This window comes from Sardina pilchardus, chromosome 13, assembly GCF_963854185.1.
Source record: "Sardina pilchardus chromosome 13, fSarPil1.1, whole genome shotgun sequence".
In the NCBI taxonomy this organism is placed as follows: Eukaryota; Metazoa; Chordata; class Actinopteri; order Clupeiformes; family Clupeidae; genus Sardina; species Sardina pilchardus.
The window spans coordinates 18,533,817-18,553,446 of NC_085006.1; the positions used below are offsets into that span (position 1 = coordinate 18,533,817).

Sequence of the window (19,630 nt, forward strand, 5' to 3'; positions counted from 1 at the left end):
ATCTGTAAACTGTCAATTAAATCCCACGCAGGCAAGTTGTACCACCTCTGACATTCCAAGATTGCAAACTGATGGCTATTATTGTTGTAGCTGTTGCTGTTGTTGTTGTTATAGCTGTAACATTCCAATCATTTTCTCCAGACCCCTCAGTTTCACCAGGAGCCTTTATTTCTCCACAATCTGCCCGAGAATTCGGCGAGCTGAATGAGCCGTATACAGCCAGCCAAGACTCTAAATCACTTTGTCAGCGCACTCATTTTACAGTTGTCTGCAATCGGGCGGAAGTTTATTTTCCCACCTTAATTGATGTTTTAATTCGTTGCTGGCCCCTACGGCAAACTGGATGATTCATTAAGTATTTGATTAGATAAACCCTGCCATCGAACGCGGAAGCCCCTGACGAGTTACAGGAAGCGGATCGATGCGGACCAGGCAACCCAGCAGGCTCCGCTCACCGACCCGCCGACAGGAGGCTGTAACTGGGCTGGAGGAGTCAGGGAGGTGGGTCGGAGGAGGGGGGGAGCGACTGCAGGAACTGACACTGGAACACGGAGCAAATTGAGCATGTGTCACCCCAGCCGTGAACACTGGTCCCTGGCGGAGCCACTGTCGATATCTGTCTGTCCTAGTGCCACGGTTCCCCCCCGCCGCCTGAACAGGAGCACCATTTTGACACCAAGAGAATAGTTTCTGATAGGGCACAAAAAGCTAAAGGCACAGGCTTTTTTGCGCTTCTTCTCTACACAAGTGTGTGTGTGTGTGTTTGTGTTTGTGTGTGTGTGTGGTGGCAGGGAGGGGGATGTAATATGTCCACCTTCTTTCTTTTTAACTAGTTCCCTGCGAAACACAAAGCTCGGGGTCAAAGTGATTTGCGTCTTTTTGTTCAGGCATTCCCGAGGGGTCGGTTGCACAAGTGTGGGGAATCTCGCTTCTCCGTTCTGAAGCAGAGCTTAACAATTCCCTCTGAAATGAAGAAGCATGGTGCTACAGTGATATGCTGGTCTTTTGTGTCATCCTTTGACCGTGTGATTGGTGGGGGTACGTCTTAGTCTTTCTTAACGGGTATCTGGTTACATTTGGCAGGCCACGATGGCTCTATCCCAGTGAAACATAGACCCGCGGGGCAGTGCCGTGTGACCTGACCCCGTAGACTTCTTTGAGGGTGGGGGTCATGTTGTTCTCACGAAATTGATTTGCCAATCTTTAACTGGGAATTCCTCGCTGTCATTTGAGTGTAAAAACCATGCAGGCTTTTCCACCAACGGAGGCGAGTGCTTTACCCTGTCTGCTTTTAACAAATGGAGGCTGAACGAAGAGGAGTTAAGAGAGAATAAATAATCTGCTGTTTGTATGCCGTCGAACCGTGACCTCCCTTTCCAATTGTGGAAGCTGACAGCCCATTCCCAGAGCGGTGTGGACAGCTGTTATCAGTATAAATACACATTAGATCTGTTTGAGTCAGAGATGGAGAGAGAGAGAGAGAGAGAGAGAGAGAGAGAGAGAGAAAGAAAACACCTCGCTAGTCCTCAGAGCCAGAAGAGATTAAACACCCCATGCTTTTGACACACAATCACTCTGATATTCACCATTCAGCTTTCAGAAGGCACCTTCCCACAGCGCCCACCAAAACTTTCCCACCGATTCAAGCCTCCCTATCATTCAATTCCTCCACTTCCCTATGCCCCCCCCCCCCTTACACACACACACACGCACACACTCCCCACCCCCCACCACCCATCACCACTCTTCAACCTTCAGATCCTTTTCATCGGCCTCCCAGAATGCTTTGCATGCTCCCACGGGCTTAGAGAAGAACGTTCAATGTCGATAATTGGGAAGGGGCAGAACTCCTCATGGAGATACCTCCTTGATCCAGTTAAAACTGAAAAGGGAGCAAAAACCCAGTAATAGAAAACATTTGGGAATAGGCACAGCACATTGGCAAAGTTGACACTGATTCTCATTGAACGAGTGAGTTTGAAAATACATGGATTGAACAGGCACAGGGAAGCATCGATAAGAAGTTAATTTTCTCAGATAATTATGGGAAAGACAAACCACATACAAACGTGTAATTGCTTGTTTTGCATCATGATCATAATCACACTATGTAATGGACCAGATGTATTGGATCATGGCTGCCATGAGCTAAAGCTCCCGTTTTTCTCATTTGAATTTCATGGATGCATTTGAACCAAACAGGGAATGTTCCCTGACTCCTGATAGGAAAGGGAAAAAAAAGATAAATAATAATAACAATAAAATGCCCTGAACCAGATTGCTTGAGACCCACGGATTCTGCAGAGTTTAAATAGGATTATAGTGAAGGTCAGAGTTTACATTGTGCATGTGACTAACCTCAGAATTCCAAGGATGCAGCTTAAATAGGCTTTGCTTGATGTTCTTTCCCAACTGCCTTTTTCTGTGGGGCGAGAGAGAGAATTAAAAAGCTTTTGTTGTGTCTAGACAACTGCATGCATGAATGCATCTTTTTCATATCTGAAATGAAAAAATATGAAATATAAAATTTAACCAAGTCTATTTATTATCTGATAAGCAGCCATTGTTTGTTGAGCTGTTGTCAAATAGCACTCCTGATACGTTGATATTCATGCAAAGTTTTGATAGTAGGGTGTTTCAATTTTCTTATCTTTTCTCACTGTCATTCCCTTTCTCTCTAACTCCCCCTTCTATCTCCCCCTCTCCCTCCCTCTATCCCTCTCTCTTTCTCTCTCCCTCTATATAGCCTTCATTCTCTCTCTATCTCTGGAGGATAGACAGAGCTTGCCTGGCTGGTTTATTCATGTCTAACTGCCACTTTGTTTCTCTTTTCCTGCTCAGCCTTATAGGGCTGTCATCTTAGCACCTCTCCTCGCCTCCTCTCTGTTTCTCTCTCTCTCTCTTTCTAATTCTCCCTCTCTCTCTCTCTCTCTCTCTCTCTCTCTCTCTCTTTCTCTCTCTCTCCTCTTTCACCAATTCTCCAAAAAGCCTGGGGTCTTCCTTCAAGCAGGGCACCGACCCAAACCATTCAAGCCGGCCCATTCTCTCATCACCCAAAACCCCAGCCAGACCCACTTTCTCTCCCAGCCTTTATTCCTCCCTGCCCTTCCTTTCTTCCCCCTGGGCCCTTTGAATAATAAAACGCGAATGCCTTTGTGTGGGGCGTGGATCCGGGGCACAGAACTCCTGAATCGGCCATTGATGGGTACGAGGACTGGATGACAAAAGGGCACTCCCACTCCAGCCCTTCGGAGGGTTTCACACAGGACAGGCTTTTGGCATTCAGACCGCGGGGGCCCTTGGCAGGGGCGGAGGGGGGAGAGGGCAGCCCCCACCTGGGCCACACTAGTCCCTGAGCTGGATGAAGATCTCACCTGCCTCGCAGCTCAAACAGCTTCTCTGTATGGGGGCCATAAAAATAGATACTTCTCCAGCCACTCTCCACTAGCATGCTGTGTCGAGTTGAAATAATACTCAATTCGCCTGCCGCGAACGAGGACAAGGCTCGACAAGCTTCACAGGGGCATTTACACGTTTGAAAGTCCACGTGAGACAATGATTTTTTATGACCCATTTCAGGTCGGGCTGACTAGACGAGAAAGTTCATGTAATAGATATTAGTTAATGACGTGTCGTTATTCGTGTAATGAAATCGAATTAGCCTAAAATTAGCGGTTAGCGCCGGCAGGGCACGATGGCCAACGCTGGCGCCACGTCTGTAATTATAACTACCCGTTCAATCACCTGAGGCTTCCAGCAGAAGAAGCAGCCTGAATTTACCTCCGCTGCAGCCCCCCCCCTCCGTCGGGAGAGGCCGCTCTGATTTGTATTCGCCGAGTGTTTGAGGAGTGTTTAATTACTGGTTGGAGCGGCAGGCTCCTGACTCGAGACTGGAGCCGAGTGAATGAACATGGAGTGAGGGAGAGGACTGGAGAGGAGAAGAGAGGGAGAGATGGCGAGAGAAGCAATCAGAGAGATCTGAGCGGGAATTAAATGGAGAAAAAAAGACTCATTAAGGCAGAGACTGAAAAGAGATATCGAGCCCCTTGCCTAATGGCCAACAGTAATGGAAGCTGCGCTTCAGATGATGGACTGGTTTTACACACGCGGTATCGATGCGCATTGAACCCGTTCCTCCTTGGAAAAGTCGCTCCAAACTTCAGCTAGCCAGACCAGTGCCAGGGAGAGGAGGCAGACGGAGACGGATGCGCTCAGCCGATCCGCTCCATCCTCTTCACCCACCCACTCAGACCATTCTTCTGGACAGCTATCAACCAATCCCCTCCGCCAGGCCGGTTACTATGGAAACCTGTGCGTGTTAGCCCACGCGCTAAAGTGGACTGGGGGAACGGTAAGCAGCGCAATAACGGAAATTAATGTAGCGTGCAACCCAGTACATGCAGTGTTTTACTACCACAGAAAGTATGCCAAAACCGAGCCGTTTCGCTCAATTGGATTTCATCAATTCTGTGCGAGTTAATTTCAAGTGACATAAGTACGCACTTCATGGTAGACAATGGCATTTTAAATTAAAGCTATTGTTGGGAGCTCAGTGTGAAAGTGTGGGGCTGGTTAAGGCCACACAACTGCTTACCAAAGGGTCAAAAATAGAGGGTTGGTGGATTTACGGCAACCAACTTTCATTGCCCTGTTTGGGGTTTTTGCTGAAAACCAAAGCACCTCTTTGCTGTTGTCGAACCCTCCCTGAAAACAAACACATTTCATCTCAGTGTGGCAGTGCTAACGGCGGCGGCTCCGGCTGTTGCCCATTCCGACACTCCTAATTGCGGGCTGATCGGAACGCTGATGGGACCGGAATGACTGACTGGAAGACCTTCAGCTGTGTTGTTTTCGTTGACAGTCGAGCAGATGTGTGAAAACACAACCACACTCAAATGGGGCTCTGGAGTGGTTGCATTTTAGCAGGAATGCCTCAAAACCGACCCTCTTATATACCTAATGTTATTTCGTAATGGAAACTTGAAAACTAGGTTAGTCTACTTATTAGAGGCCTATTGTCCTCAATAATGTGTTATGTCTCAAAAACTGAATAAAGTCAAAAGGTCAAAAAGTGTGTGGGGGGAGGGAGTGTGAAGTGATGAACCAGGATTTCTAAGTGATGATATATGATCTTTTTTCAGAGTTGACAAGACAGTTGAGAGACAAATAAAGCATGCTCGGCTGGTGTCCCGTGAAAGCATTATCACTTCAGAGTAATTTCTCAAGCGCCTTTCAGAGGCGCACGGGGGCCCGAAGTAGGTTGCCAGCGAGGAGGGACTGGCGCCCGTGCCAGCTCTAGATTGTCCACGTTGGCAGTGTAGGCGAAGCAGTCACGGAAGTGGCCTGGGATGAAGAAGAAGGGAAAAAAAAAACCCTCGCAGCACGCCTCGCTTCGCTGCCACTGGCCTTGTTCTCACCAGCCCTTCGGCCCCTGGTGCCCCTTCCTCCTTCTGGCATCTTGGCACATAAACATGTGTGCGGTGGCTGTTCCCATTCTTGGTAATCTTCTTCCACCTCTCTGCATGCCGCCCCTCCCTCCACCCATCAGCACTCACTCACCGACCACCACCACCACCACCACCACCAACTCATTTTTTCCATCTCTCAGTAACCCACATGAGAAGTGTGGAGGATGGGATTTTTGCAGATTTAAGTGTGAGCTATAAAGACTACTGAAACGAGCAGGCGCGGGAGTGAGGCAGCCAGCACGGTATGGCGCGGCAAAGGCGTTCATTTCACACTTCTCGTGTGGACGCGTTTTTCTCTTTTTTTCTTTCTTCTTCTTCTTTTTTCTTGGGTGCCTACATATTTTCAAGGGTAGACTGATGCGGCTTTGCTTACATAACGACATGAGTTTATTTTAGTGCAAAGCCGCGGAGTGGGATAGCACGTGCTTAAGAAGACCTATATGGTACACGGAACACTGCTGCGGAGACTTAAGCCGCTGAGATCTGCTAAACTTAGCGTGAGGAGTCGCCGCCGTAAGAAGCATAAAAAAGACTCTGGGGTGATTGCATCACAGCATTCCTTTTGGATACATCAGTGTTTTCCCTTGTCCTTGTGTTCTAGAACTTGATTTGTTTAACAGAATACTTGACTCACACAGATGTCTGCTGTGACAGGTTGACTTTTTAAAACTAATGACTGTTGGGTTTTTTGGAGTTTGGAGGGGGTTGTTTTGCTCTGAGTGAGGTGACTCCACGAATAAAGCATGTGGATGATGAGGCAGGGGTAAGGACGGGTGGAAGTTTTGGCACGTGACGTCCCATCCTGATGAGCTACCTATCTGCCCTGTCCTTCCTCGCCCCTCTCTCTCTCCTTAGTGTCTGGCACCCGGCGAAAGGGAATGAATGAGTAGGACGTTCTCCTGTGCCATCTGGCTGACTTCCTGGATGGTCTTCACTGTCTGTCTTTCACCCTCTCTCACTTTCTCTCCCTCCCTCTCTTCCTCTCTCTCTCTCTCTCTCTCTCTATTTCTTGCTCCCTCTCTCCCTGTCTCTTCCCCTCTCTCCTCCTCCTGTCCCTCTTTTCCTGAAGTTCTGCACAAGGGTACCGAGCCGTACTCCCTTTTGCCTTTGTTTCTCTCGCGCCGCCCTCAGGCATTTCAGACCGATTACATGCTTCCTTATCTTCCTGGCATTGCTCTCCACTTGAAAGAGAATCCATGATTTTGTTTAATATTCAGCATGAATACATTACCATCACAACATGCGCCCCTCCTAACAGCTACAAATTCACACTGCAGCCTCTCAGCAGATGAACGGATTATATAACAATCCCCCCCCCCCCCCCCCCAAAAAAAAAAATGCTGTTAGAAAAAACTTTTCTCCTCTCACTCAACAGGAAGGCTACAAGTGAGACGTAGGCTACAGCATCTCAGCCCCCCCCCACACACACACACACACACACACTGCCCCCTCCCCTTCCCTCCCCCACCCAGAAAAAAAACCCTAGCTCTTTGATGCCGAAGAGTTCCCTCTCTGAATCTTCAGTGCAGAGAACCTCCACACATCAAAAACAGACCTCCTCTGAAAGAGCACTGGTTTTAGGGAAAAGGGTGGATGGCGAAGAAAGGCCTCCGCTACATCAAAAAGCAAGAGATCAACACAAGAAAGAGCAGAAAAGACAGGGGGTAGAGAGAGAGAGAGAGAAACAGAGAGAAACAGAGAGAGAGAGAGAGAGCAGCGATATTCTCTCCCCCTCTGATCTGTTACCGTTAATGAGTCAGCCACGCAGAGAAGCCTTCTCACTGTTCATCAGGAAATGTCAGTGAATTACAGCGCATTGATTTTAATCCAAGTGGCGGGCTTGAAAAAATAAAGGGGGACGACTGGTGTCAAAAGAATGGGCGCCATTCATGGGGAAACGTCAGTGATTAATGGGTATTGATCCGCCGGCACGGGCGACTGCGAGAATACGCTCTGGCCCATCACACAAAGCGTCAGTCTTGAGATATGAGGCGGGGGGAGGAGGGACGAGGGGGGGGGGCACCATGGTGGTAAAGCTAGTTTTAGTTTTTGGAGGGGGGTGGGGGCGGGGTAGCTGTTGCAACTTGCCAATGGCATCCAAACTGGCTGGTTTTAGGGACCCAAGTCAGTAAGCGCCGGTCTCAAGGGATTCACAATACTGTGTGCTTTCCAGCCCCCCCCCCCCACCCCGCATCCCTCAATCCCCCCCCACCATTTTTTTCCCCGGTGAGAAATAGCAGACTCCGAGATATAGTCAGCATTAAATCTTCGCCGCTGTGCAAACATAATTGGGCCCATACCCTATGATTGCTTCTCGCGCAAATCCTCGGAGAGTTTCGGCGTGCTGCACAAGTTTTGATGCCTCCTCCTCGCACTCCCTCCACAAATAGACGCGGTGTGTGGTTATTTATCTATGCCTCGTGAACCCCCCGTGGGATTTGGAGAGCGGCATTCGTGAATTAGCAGGATAGCAGATCTGTCGCAGAAACATACACACACTCTTTTCTTGCCCGCCCCGCTCGCGCACGCGCGCACGCTCGTTCGCTCGGGAGAAAGCTTGGCGTTTGGAAGCTGGGAAAAGCTTCTTTGGCTGTGTTAATTATTGCGCGTGGGCGTGTGGGTGTTTGCAGGGTGGGCTTTTGGATGTTTGTGTATCTAATGAGCGTGCGTTCACAGTCTGAATTCAGGACTTAATGCAAATGAATGCACAGGTGCTGTAAGACACCATGCTATCACTTTGGCAGGTGTAGAATTGTGCATGCTAGGATTGGGGCTGTGGCGCTCTTGGGTGGTAACTAGTGTGTTGTGTGTGTGTGTGTGTGTGTGTGTGTGTGTGTGTTCAAAGCAGAGAAATGGATTTTGTGTGAGAGTTTAAATGAGTCCAAGTACGGTATGTGTTATCTGTATTTGCAAAAAAGTCATGGAGTGTGTGTGTGTGTGTGTGTGTGTGTGTGTGTGTGTGTGTGTGTGTGTGTGTCTTCACATGTATCTAATAGAAAATGGCTTTTGGAAATTCACCTCATTTTAAGAGAGAGGAAGTCAGCAAGTAAAAGAGAGTGTGCATGTGCATTTGTGAGACAGTGAGTATGTTTGTCTGTCTGTCTAGGCAAAAAAGCACGCCCTCACCACACACACACACACACACACACACACACACACACACACACACACACACACACACACATACACACACACACACACACACACACACACACACAAACACACGCGCGCTCGTGCTGGCCGAGCCCGTTTCCCCGGGACAGCGACAGTGACGATTAATTCCAGCTCGTTATCTGTGACCGGCTGCAGTAAGGCCGTGCCACTGGCTGACGGGGTAATCAGTCCAAACCCACACCCACATCCACCCCCCTGCCCCCACCTCGGACAAAAGAGAAAACCCTCACACACACACAGAGAGGGAGAGAGAGACACATATACACACACACACACACACACACCCTTCCCCTGTGCCCCACTAACTGTTCGTCTCCTCCAGACTGATAGCAGGGCGAGAGGCAAATTGGCGAGGATTAAGCTAATGTGATCGCAAAGCCACTTACCGTGGGACCCACAGGCCAGCACTTCTCTGCCTCCAGCTGCAGCTCCCACTCGCCCCAAAGAGCATGTCTCTCTCCCTTACACACACACACACACACACACCAACACCCTTGGGGGTTCTGAAACCTCTGGCTGCCAGAGACACATGGGGGGCTCCCTTAGGTTAACCTCTGCGGTGCTGCGGTGTGTGTGTGTGTGTGTGTGTGTGTGTGTGTGTGTGTGTGTGTGTGTAAAACGGAGGGGCCAGTATATTTGCCCCAGACGTCGGGGCCGGAGACGTAATGCCGTAATGAAAAAGATGACAGGCATTGCATCAGCGCGATGCCAAGCTGGCGCGAGCAGAGAGGGATGCGTGCCAGGCGGGGTTCACAGAGGTGCCACGGGCGCGGGTTTGAAGTTATCCATCATCTCGGGCATCTAGAGTCACGGGTTGTTCAAAGTTGAGCTCTGGCTGGGAGATAAACGGCTGTGTGTCTATGTGTGTGTGTGTGTGTGTGTTTAAGGGGGGGGGGGGTCTGAAATCCAGTCTCGGGCTGCTGAAGAGCACGCATTGGCCCAAAGGCATTTGCTAGAGCTTTTGCATAATTTACCGGTATGATCTTCCCATCTGAAAATCTCACCCTCTCTCTCTCCCTGTCCCTCTCCTCCTCCTCTTCCTCAGGACTGCTGATCGGCTCTGGATGCGCCCTGTACCCGCTCGGCTGGGACAGTGAGGAGGTCCAGCAGACGTGCGACAACAGATCGGACCAGTTCCAGCTGGGTAAGACCACCGCACCGGCACCGCCGCCGTCACTGCACCTCACAGCAGCTGATAAAAGACCAACAGTAGTGGTAGTGCAACACTAACACAAAAAACAATCCAAGCCAACCTGAGCACAAGTGCTCGTGCATCAAGCATATCAAGCTAGTCAACCGCGATCAAACGTGGAAAGATGAAAGGAATTCTACAAAACAAAGCGAGGAGAACGCCAGACAAAAGCGGTAAAGTAACTTGTTCCCGATCTGTAACGGTAACAAAAAAATCCTTTCAGGTGCGTAGACTAGTGGAAAACAAAAGACCTCTGCTTTCAGCTATCTTACATTGTCCGGCATGAGCAAGGACAATGCATGCAACGCACCTGGGCTTATCATTGCGCTGAAGTATTACAATGATGTCCTCCAATGTTCACTCAATTCCCTCTCGTGAGAGTGAGAGGCCTTGTGCTTCAGGCGAGCAGAGCTTATTATAATGGGAACGCATCATGTGATGCGCGGGTCCTTCACCTGCAGCTGAGCCGCTGGGCTGGACCAGACAACGTTAGCGGTGACATCTGAAGGACGGACTGACAGCATTGTAATATGTCAGAGGAATTCGACGGAGAGTGGTGAAGAAGCACACAGATAAACATATCAGCCGTTATTTATTTATTTTTATTTTTTTCAGGTTCTGGGGAGCTGTCTATCTTTTGTGGACACTTTCACAAGCTGTCAAAATGTGTTTTTTTTTTTACCTTAATATGTTTTGTTCAGCTGAGTGAGAACACAATTAATAAGAACACCTTGCACAACTCTGGAATTCACAAGTATTGTCTTTTTGAAAACTAAGTGCAGGATAGGTGCTCACATGCCTACTATGCGACACACATCTGTGTGTGTGTGTGTATGTGTATGCATGCGTGTGCGTGCCTCTGTGAGTGTGTATGTGTGTGTGTGTGTGTGTGTGTGTGTGTGTGTGTGTGTGTGTGCGTGTGCGTGCGTGCGTGCATGTGTGCGTGCGTGTGTGTGTGTGTGCGCATGTATGCATGCATGCATGCCTCTGTGAGTGTGTGTGTGTGTGTGTGTGTGTGTGTGTGTGCGTGTGCGTGCGTGCGTGCATGTGTGTGTGTGTGTGTGTGTGTGCACATGTTCCTTTGAGCTTAGCATGTGTGCTGCAGATGGGTCTGTGTGTGTGTGTCTGTTGCCACAGAAATCCCTGAATAGGAAATAAATACGTAGTGAGAGCGTGAACCCGTGTGCACACAAGGGCCCTGCATATCTGCAGGTGTGTGCATATAACGTGTGTGTGGGAGCGCGCGTGTGTGTGCGTCTGGGTGGAATAAGACTTACAAAGGAAGCTCTGCTGTGCTCTGATGTTCGGCTCACATCTTTTGGAAGCGCTTTGATCTTTTTCTGTGCTCAACCCCCAGGGATAGAGACCCTAGAGGTGCTACACACGCCACTGCAGCTTCCTGTTTCTTGGCTTCTTTTTCTTATTCTTCCTCTTCGTCATCACCATCATCATCGTCGTCGTCGTCGTCATCTTAGTCTTTTCTGTTTCTTGGCTTCCGTTTCTTATTCCTCCTCTTCGTCATCACCATCATCATCGTCATTGTCATCTTAGTCTTTCCTGTTTCTTGGCTTCTTTCTTATTCCTCCTCTTCGTCATCACCATCATCATCATCATCGTCATCTTAGTCTTCTCCTTTCATGCAGACAACCAGGAGGAAAAAATACATTTGCCCTATTGTTATTTGTGGCACAGCAAGAAATGAAGGCATCCGTCTTTTTTTTTCATAGATCTATGATGTTGCCAAAGGAATGAAAGCAGTGTTTTGAATATTCAAACAAAAAAAAGTTTCTCTGTCTGAAAAATAAAGTAGTTCTATCATTTTAAGGCAGACTATCGGGGGAGGGAGCATCTCCAGTTTATCATCATTTATTTAGTGTATCATTAACTGTACAGTTGTGACAGGGGTTGCGACTTCAAATATCCTATTCTGAGGGAGGGAAATATTCCTTCATGATAGGTGATTTATTTCCGGGCAACACTTCATTTTTGGTATTTATTCATTCCTTTCAACCACCCGCATACATAAGAAATGTATTTTCTGGGCGGAATTTTTCTAGCTTTTTGGGTCCCTTGCCAGTGCACGGACACGCTCTATCTCTCATCCCAATGTGCACTGTGCGGGGCGATGACAAATGCCGGCTCCTTTATCAACATCATATATACTCCTTTTTACAAAGAACTCCTTAGCCAGTTTTCTCAAGCGTAACAGTTAACTAAAAAGGGTTCAGCAAATGTCAGGCCATCCCTCTGCGTACGGGGTACTGGACTTCAGAAGAGGGGCATTACCATTCTGCTTGAAGCCCCAGAGGACGGCTGTAATTGCTAGCCTGGATGTTAGCCTGAGTGCAAAGAGTCGGACCATCAGGGAAAGATCTAACTGGCCTTGTCGTTTTGTCTTGGAGCCAGACTGGAGTTGGATACGCAGTTACAACAAACCCGTTCGGGGACCATGTGTATGTGTGTGTGTGTGTGTGTGTGGTAATTTGGTGGAAGGACAAAAGCTAGAGCAGCATTAATACTTTCTGTTTGTTTAGTTTGTGTTCGTTTCATCCGTTGCATCGCTGGGTTTGTTAGTGTCTCCGTAGTCTCAGAGCTGAAAGCTGGAAGCCTCACCCCGGGTAAATTCCATGTCGAGATTCTCTTTGAAAACTGTGTGTATATTCTCATTCCTCTCATAGTGGCAGGCAGTGGTGCAGTGAGTTGAGAACTAAGCTCTGTCTTCTCTCTCTCTCTCTCTCTCTCTCTCTCCCTCTCTCGCTCTCTCTCTCTCTCTCTCTCGCTCGCTCTCTCGCTCTCTCTCTCTCTTGCTCTCTCTCTCATTCCTTCTCCCTTTGGGAAGAACAGAAGTTGAAAGCTTGTGACAAATTTAGCGAAAGTCTCTGGTATGTGTGCGAACCTCCAGGACTGTAAACATATGTTATGCTCTGTTGAGTAAGGCACGTCAACTCTGCCGTCCATCTCTTCCAGCGAGCCACTGCGCTGTTTTGTTTAGTGACATCTGCCAGGCACAGACATGTCTAACATGAGACAGAGAAACCCCAGAGCCATGGAAGAAAACTCAGAAAAAGAGTTCACTTTGTGTTTATGTTTATGTTTGTGAGTGTGTGTGTGTGTGTGTGTGTGTGTGTGTGTGTGTGTGTGTGTGTGCTTGTGCGTGTGCGTGTGTGTGCCTGCACGTGTGTGTGTGTGTGTGTGTGTGTGTGCCGTGTGTGTGTGCCGTGTGTGTGTAAGTTAGCACATGTCTGTGTGCGTTTGTGTGCACTATGTATCTTCTATCCCAACAGAACCTGCATTACCATGAAACCAGTTACTCCAGCGGAAGCTATAGCAATTTCCCATTCAGTCATAAATTTGCCCGAACACAATGCAGCAGGCATATCAATTCCCCCACAATGCATTTAGCTCGCAGAGCTGTCTAATGCCACCATGCATACATCCATACGTCCCGCACACGTACTGAAATTGCATACATGCCCACGCTACAGTGGGAAAGGGCAGGTTTTTGATGAAATATAGATTCTGCCATACTTTATAATCCATATAAAATGAATCATGAATCTGAACTGTCTCTCTCCCTCCCTCCCTCTCTCCCCTGCTCTCTCCTTCCTTCCTCCCTCCCTCCCTTCCTCCCTCTCTCTCTCTCTTTCTCTCTCCAGGTTCCTGTCAGATTGGCTGGGCGTACTACTGCACGGGCGCGGGGGCGGCCTCTGCCATGCTGCTGTGTACCTGGCTGGCCTGCTTTGCTGGGAAGAAGCAGAAGCAGTACCCGTACTAGAGCAACCAGCCGAGGAGACAGAGAGAGACAGAGAGGGAGAGAGAGAAGGAGAGAGAGAGAGGGAGAGGGAGAGAGAGAGGAGCTGTGAAGTGACAAAACACAGCCACGGGCACTGAGGCAGAGCAAGCAAGCAAGCAAGCACGAGAGGCACAACTCAAAAAGTGTGTGTGTTTGCGCGTGTGTGTGTGTGTGTGTGTGTGTGTGTGTGTGTGTGTGTGTCTGCCTGGCTCTTTTTGTGTTGGAGAAAATCTGTGTGTCAGACAGAGGAAGTGAGAATGAGAAAGACAGAAAGTTTGTGTGTGTGTGTGTGTGTGTGAGAGAGAGAGAGAGAGAGAGAGAGAGAGAGTGTGTGTGTGTGTGTGTGTATGTGTGTGTGTGTTTGTCTGTTTGTTGTCTAAATCAGGGACACACACTAAAGGCGAGATCCTGCACAGCCCTGTCACAGTCACAGGGCTCTTCACGTACAATGACGCCTGGGCCTCCTGCTACGACTACGAGAGGGAGCGCAACACAGCTACACAACAACCGTGTCGTCTGAACAGACTGGCTTCTAAAGCAGTTCGACTTTAAGGACAACCACTTCAGCAACAAACAAAACTAAAAAAAGAAAAAAGTTAAAGGACCAATATTTTTTCTTTCTGTATCACTGTCAAGTAACTCTTTTTTTGATTAGTGCTTTTTCCGTTTGACTTTCATCTTGCTGGTTGGTGACGTTCTAGTGGTAGTGTGCCCTGTGACAAAGAGAAAAGAAAACTGACTTTGTTGTTGTTGTGGAGTGCCCCCCCCCCCCCTACACACACTTTATATACCCTACACATATATTTTATTTTTAGCATATATCTGCCTTACGTGCATCATTAAAATGCAATAATCTCCATAGTATACAACCCAAATGTAGGTCCATAACATCTTATCATAATGTTTATCGGTTGATGTATGCTATAGGTATGTATATGTTGTGTTTGACAATGTATGTATCATATGAGCATACACCTTTTTGTACAAAGGAAAAGAAAAAATATGAAGCCATTTATTGTTTTTATTGTTTTTTGTGTTTGTAAATAAACACTGTTTATTATGGTTGACTTTGCCGTGTTATTTAGCTTTGATTGACTTCCCACTCCTGTTCCTCTGTAGTTTATGCAAATCCTGCTTTGCAGAATCTATCGCCTTGACAACAAGAGCATTTCTCTCATTAGATTATGAAGCAGCAGCTTTACATCTGAGAGACTCGGAGAGGACGGCAGACTATGCTAGCGCTGATTTGCTCGCACAAATAAAGGGTTTCACAGCAGGGGCCGTGGGGGAGCCCGGATTATGTCCTCAATTCAGGTTCTTCTAAGATCCAAGAAGACTAAGATCCAATTTATATTGATATATATATAGATATTTGCAATGTGTCCTTTTGCAGGATGTTGCTTTATTTAGAGTGTGCCCTGGTGTGCCAGCTGTGAGCCTGTAAATGATTATCATACTGCTAACCACAGCCAATATGTGAACTTGTAGGTAGACATACATTCATACATTCTAATGGTTTCAAATGGTCCCTCAGGCATTACTACATTGAGTTGGAAGGATGAACTGACACTTTCCATCACAAAAGCATCTTGTTGGCTGGGACAGTTCTAAAAGACTGATTCAGAAGAGGGATAAAGGCAAACTAATCTCATCCAAGGGAACAAGCATAAGATATTGTTAGGCCTACACACCATGAAAACTTAAAAGGAATGCAGAAAATGCATGATGTACAATTTGTGCATAGGAGTATTTTGTGGCACAGGTCCTTCCTCCTTATCAAGGCATCTCAGCCAAAGAGTCTTATCTCTTACCCCTCTTAATAGCTCTCAAATGACAAGAATACAAAATGAGTGCAAGTGTTGTTCACTACCGTGACACTGACACAGTAGTGTGCAGTCCTCTTCTCATGCTAACAGCTTTCCGTTACAATTATGAACTATACTATGGCCCCGAAATAAGCATTTGTAAACCTGCCTGATCAAGTGCCACTCTTAGGCCTGAGTATGTTGCGGTGATTGCAGCGCTGGAACGGAACAGTGATGTTGTATCTGTTGCAGGTTATAGCATGAGGAACTGGTGCCTCTCTATTAAATGCATTCGGATTCATTAGCCAACTGTTGCCTCACCTTTCCTGCAATGCTTCAGCAGTCGCCTAATGCGCCCCGTGTACTCCAGAGCTGAAGGTGCCAGGGCCTTCATCACCACCTCCACCACCTCCGCCACCACCACCACCACCACCACCCTCTGCTGCACCCCACAGCTCACAGACTCCGCAGGCGCCCTCTCTGATCTCCTCCACCGCTTGATAAGCCACACGACGGTTACCGAGCGTCGGCAAGATGTCTCATCAACATGCGCTGACATATTTGGGTCAAGCATGAGAGGGAAAAAAAGAGAGAGGATGAAAAAGATAGAGTGATCGAACGTGGAGGAGGAGGAGGAGGAGAAAGGGATGATAAGAGAGAGAGAGAGAGAGACTCTCCAGAAGTTGTTTGCTGATTGTGCGAACGGCAATGATGATTGGGTGGGAAAGGCTCCATACAATCAGAGTCTTGCCAGGCTGTTTTCAACAAATGGCGGCAACTCATGGCACTCAAATGTGCCCAGCAATGGTGTGTGGGGCCCATCTACCATAATGTCATTCGTTGTCCATTATGGTGTGTAAGTGAAGGAAATGGGACTGCTGCTACAATGGTGTATCAGGAAGAATCACTGCATGTGACAGCTTTTGGCCAGAAACCCACAATGTTAAAAAAAACAAAAAAAAACAGTGCAGTCCACTAGCTGACAGTAATGTCAGCTTAATTGCTGGTGGGTTATCAGACAGCGAAAAGCACTGCAAGACAGGCCAAGAGTAGTGCAATTCTTAAAGCACCTTGCACAGCATGATGTCTTGGCTGAACTGCATGTGTTTCAGAAGTTAACTGTCAAATTGACCTGAATTAGGATTTCCTGGCTTTTAGTTTTTGTTCCCACCTGCTGATGTACGGGAGCTATATGTTATTTATTTATTTTGTGTCATGTATGACATCTGCTGAAACTTGGGTGGTCTGAAGCGATAAGTAAAGTGAACAATGTTTAACCCATATAAGGCATGGCTTAGGGTAGAGTTTGCTCATAAGGTGTCATTCTGTCTGAGTTGTGTCGGCTGAGACAAAGGTTGCTGACAAAGTTGCTCAAACTGTGAGTAGTGTGCATCAGCCACTCACATCATGCATACAACTTCAACTCGACTAGAGCTTTCTGAATACATGTCATCATTGATAACGTCTTGTTACGCTCCTATGGCTTGTATAGGCAGAAAAGATTAAATGGACGCCAACACCAGATGAAACTTCAATACATAAATGTATTGACTGATAGAAAAAGAGTGTCTGGGGAATATGACAGAGCTTATGGTGTAAAGGTGGGAAAATGCATGGCAATGACAGAGTGGAATTTAGAAGGATGGATGTAAGGTGCATTGAAGAGAGAACGAGTGTGTTCAAAGTCGTTACATCTTTAAAAGGGAGAATTGAAAGTGGAATAGGAGCTTATGATTTTTGTATTCATAAGTAGCTCATGTCCTGATGTTCCTGTTATGCGTTCTCCCACATATGAGATGACTGTTGTTATCTCATTCTGCTCTTGTACTGTGCCTGTGTATATCTGTGTGTGACTGTGTTTGGAGATAAGAGGGAATATTACGGTTGTGCAGTGTTTCGCTGATTTGCATGGGTGCATCCCCTGCGTCATGCAGTGACTATCTGGTCTGGATTGCCAGGTTGTGTTGGCACAAATCAGGGTCTGATTCAGTGTGGGAGTGATTCAAGTAAGATGGGCTGATCAACACCTACCTCCCATCAACCTGGACCACTCTCAAAAAGGAAGTGTTGGACATAACAGATGTGTTTAGGTATAGGACAACACAGTTTGTGTTGTTTTCAACATATTGCTTTTGCTGTTACACAATAGGTGTTGAAAATAGCACAACTTGAAAATAAGACAATTTGTTATTTCCAACACATCGTATTTGAGTGTGAAGGATGCTTAAACCCTAACTATTTCCTTGTCTAGTTAGAGAAGTTGGTGGATCTTTATGCCATATCCTTTGATACACATCATCGTAAATAAAACTCTGTTCCTGATTTTTTTTACTTCTGGCCTGATTGGGCCTTCATTCATCTGTGGTATCAAAATACCTTCAGTGTGCAAATGAGTGGATGTTGCAAAAAGTTGCTCAAACTGGAAGTAGTGTACATCAGCCATGCACATCATGCACACAACCTCAACTCTACTAGAGCTTTTTGAACACATGCTATCCTTGGCACTGTCTTAGATAGCTTTGATGTCATCTGCACTCTTTAAAGCTCATTTTCGTCCAGCCAAGATTTAGGATACAGTAGGCATACAGGTCGTCGAAGTAAAGCCGGGGTGGTGTTACAGACTGAGAAGATTTTTTAAGGGTTTTAATGCACTTTAAGATGCTCATTGAGAGGGTTTTGAATTTCTATATTTAATCACTGATGGGAATGCTGTGTGTGGACGGAGTGTGACTGAGCATTCTTAAGTGTAGCACATCTTCTTAAAGAAGTACATCTTCTTCTCCATTCACTCTCTGTGACACTCCTGAGAGACTCATCTGAAGTTTTTACGCATCAAATCGTTGACTTTGGTCAAACCAGAGAGCTTTTTGGTTCTCCTTCTGTAGCCTAATGCATCTTATCCACTAAGTGTTGACACCCTGAGGATATTTACCAGGAAGATTTTAACATTTTTGGCGGACACGTTAATGTTCCACTTTGGTTCAACCTGTATCTAAAAATTACAAGTTGAAGTTCAATGAAATGTGTCTTGTCTAGGTGCTTACTGGAGGTCTTACATGTCAGTGACAGTTACATCTTGGGAAGACTGAATACAATTCATTTTTATTCATTTAGATTTTCAGTTTGTCTGATCCCAGAGAAATCAGAAAGAAACGGCACAGACACAGCAAAAATTAAAGCTGAAACTCCTTATTTTGAAAACTATATTTTGCATGTGTTGTCCAGTGTATAACGACTGATTGAAATCACACAGCAGTTTGACTACAAAATGTGTTGTTTGAGGGCAAAATTTGCGTTGGCTTCATGTTTGAAAATCTTTGAGAGTGCAAAATGTGACATTTTGGCCAGAGTGCTTTTGTTTAGACCATGTTAATTGTTTTGAAAACCTGATGTCAGAGTTGACACAAGGATTAAAGTGATCGAGAAAAACTGTAAACACAGGTCCACACTCAAGAGCAGCTGTCATTTGTGACTGCAGTCATCCGTTTGGACTGTAGCCATCAACCCTTCACTCCATTCTCTGAAAGTGGAGAGAGGCAGCCCTGTTTCCAGCCTGTTTACACGTGAGCTCTGTTGATGGCCAGAAGCCTCACATCAGAGAGACCCATGTCTGAGGTTTACACAATAGATTGCAAAATGATACAAGACCCACTTCCAGTAACCATGATCCTTCTGAGGCAAATTATTAACAGAATTCTAAACGCACAACACAAGTTAATCAATGTGTGAGATGCCTAGGAATCTCAAGCTATTGTCCGAGGCTATTTCTGCTATCAGGCATACAGTACATATCAAAGCAGCTTGTATTGTTTTGCGCTGGGAACAACCCACACGTGTTCAGTATATTTCTCTCTGGCACTCCAAGGAGGTCTGCTTTCTCTATGCACTGCTTCTGCCAAATGTTTGCGGGCAGATGTCAGTGCAATGTTTAGTTTTATAATGCTATCTAAAATGGGCCAAATACACCAGCATTCAGGTTAATCTCCTAACATAAAATGAGGTTTGTCGGCATCCTTTTCTTTGACATTGAATACTCTTACCTTCTTTGGTCTGGATTTTTTTTCACCCATAAAGCAATTTGTATTTCCTCTTTTTTTTTTATTCTCCTCAAACAAAACCCATCCAGTTTTAGTTACTTAATAAGTTAGTCTGGAAGAATGTGTGGGAGGCTCAGCACAACTGATATTATTAAAATGTG

The 19,630-nt window shown here is 46.6% G+C and overlaps 1 protein-coding gene across 1 annotated transcript in view; it reads left to right on the forward strand.

Moving 5' to 3' along the window:
* The window catches only part of LOC134099523 (LHFPL tetraspan subfamily member 6 protein), a 57,777-nt gene extending 43,083 nt beyond the window's left edge, over window positions 1–14,694 (forward strand). Inside the window, exons 3-4 of the mRNA XM_062552412.1 lie at window positions 9,688–9,786; window positions 13,491–14,694. Coding sequence (XP_062408396.1) covers window positions 9,688–9,786; window positions 13,491–13,609 — 218 coding nt within the window. The 3' untranslated portion in view covers window positions 13,610–14,694. The remainder of the gene's footprint in view (window positions 1–9,687; window positions 9,787–13,490) is intronic.
* The last annotated feature ends 4,936 nt before the right edge of the window (window positions 14,695–19,630 follow it).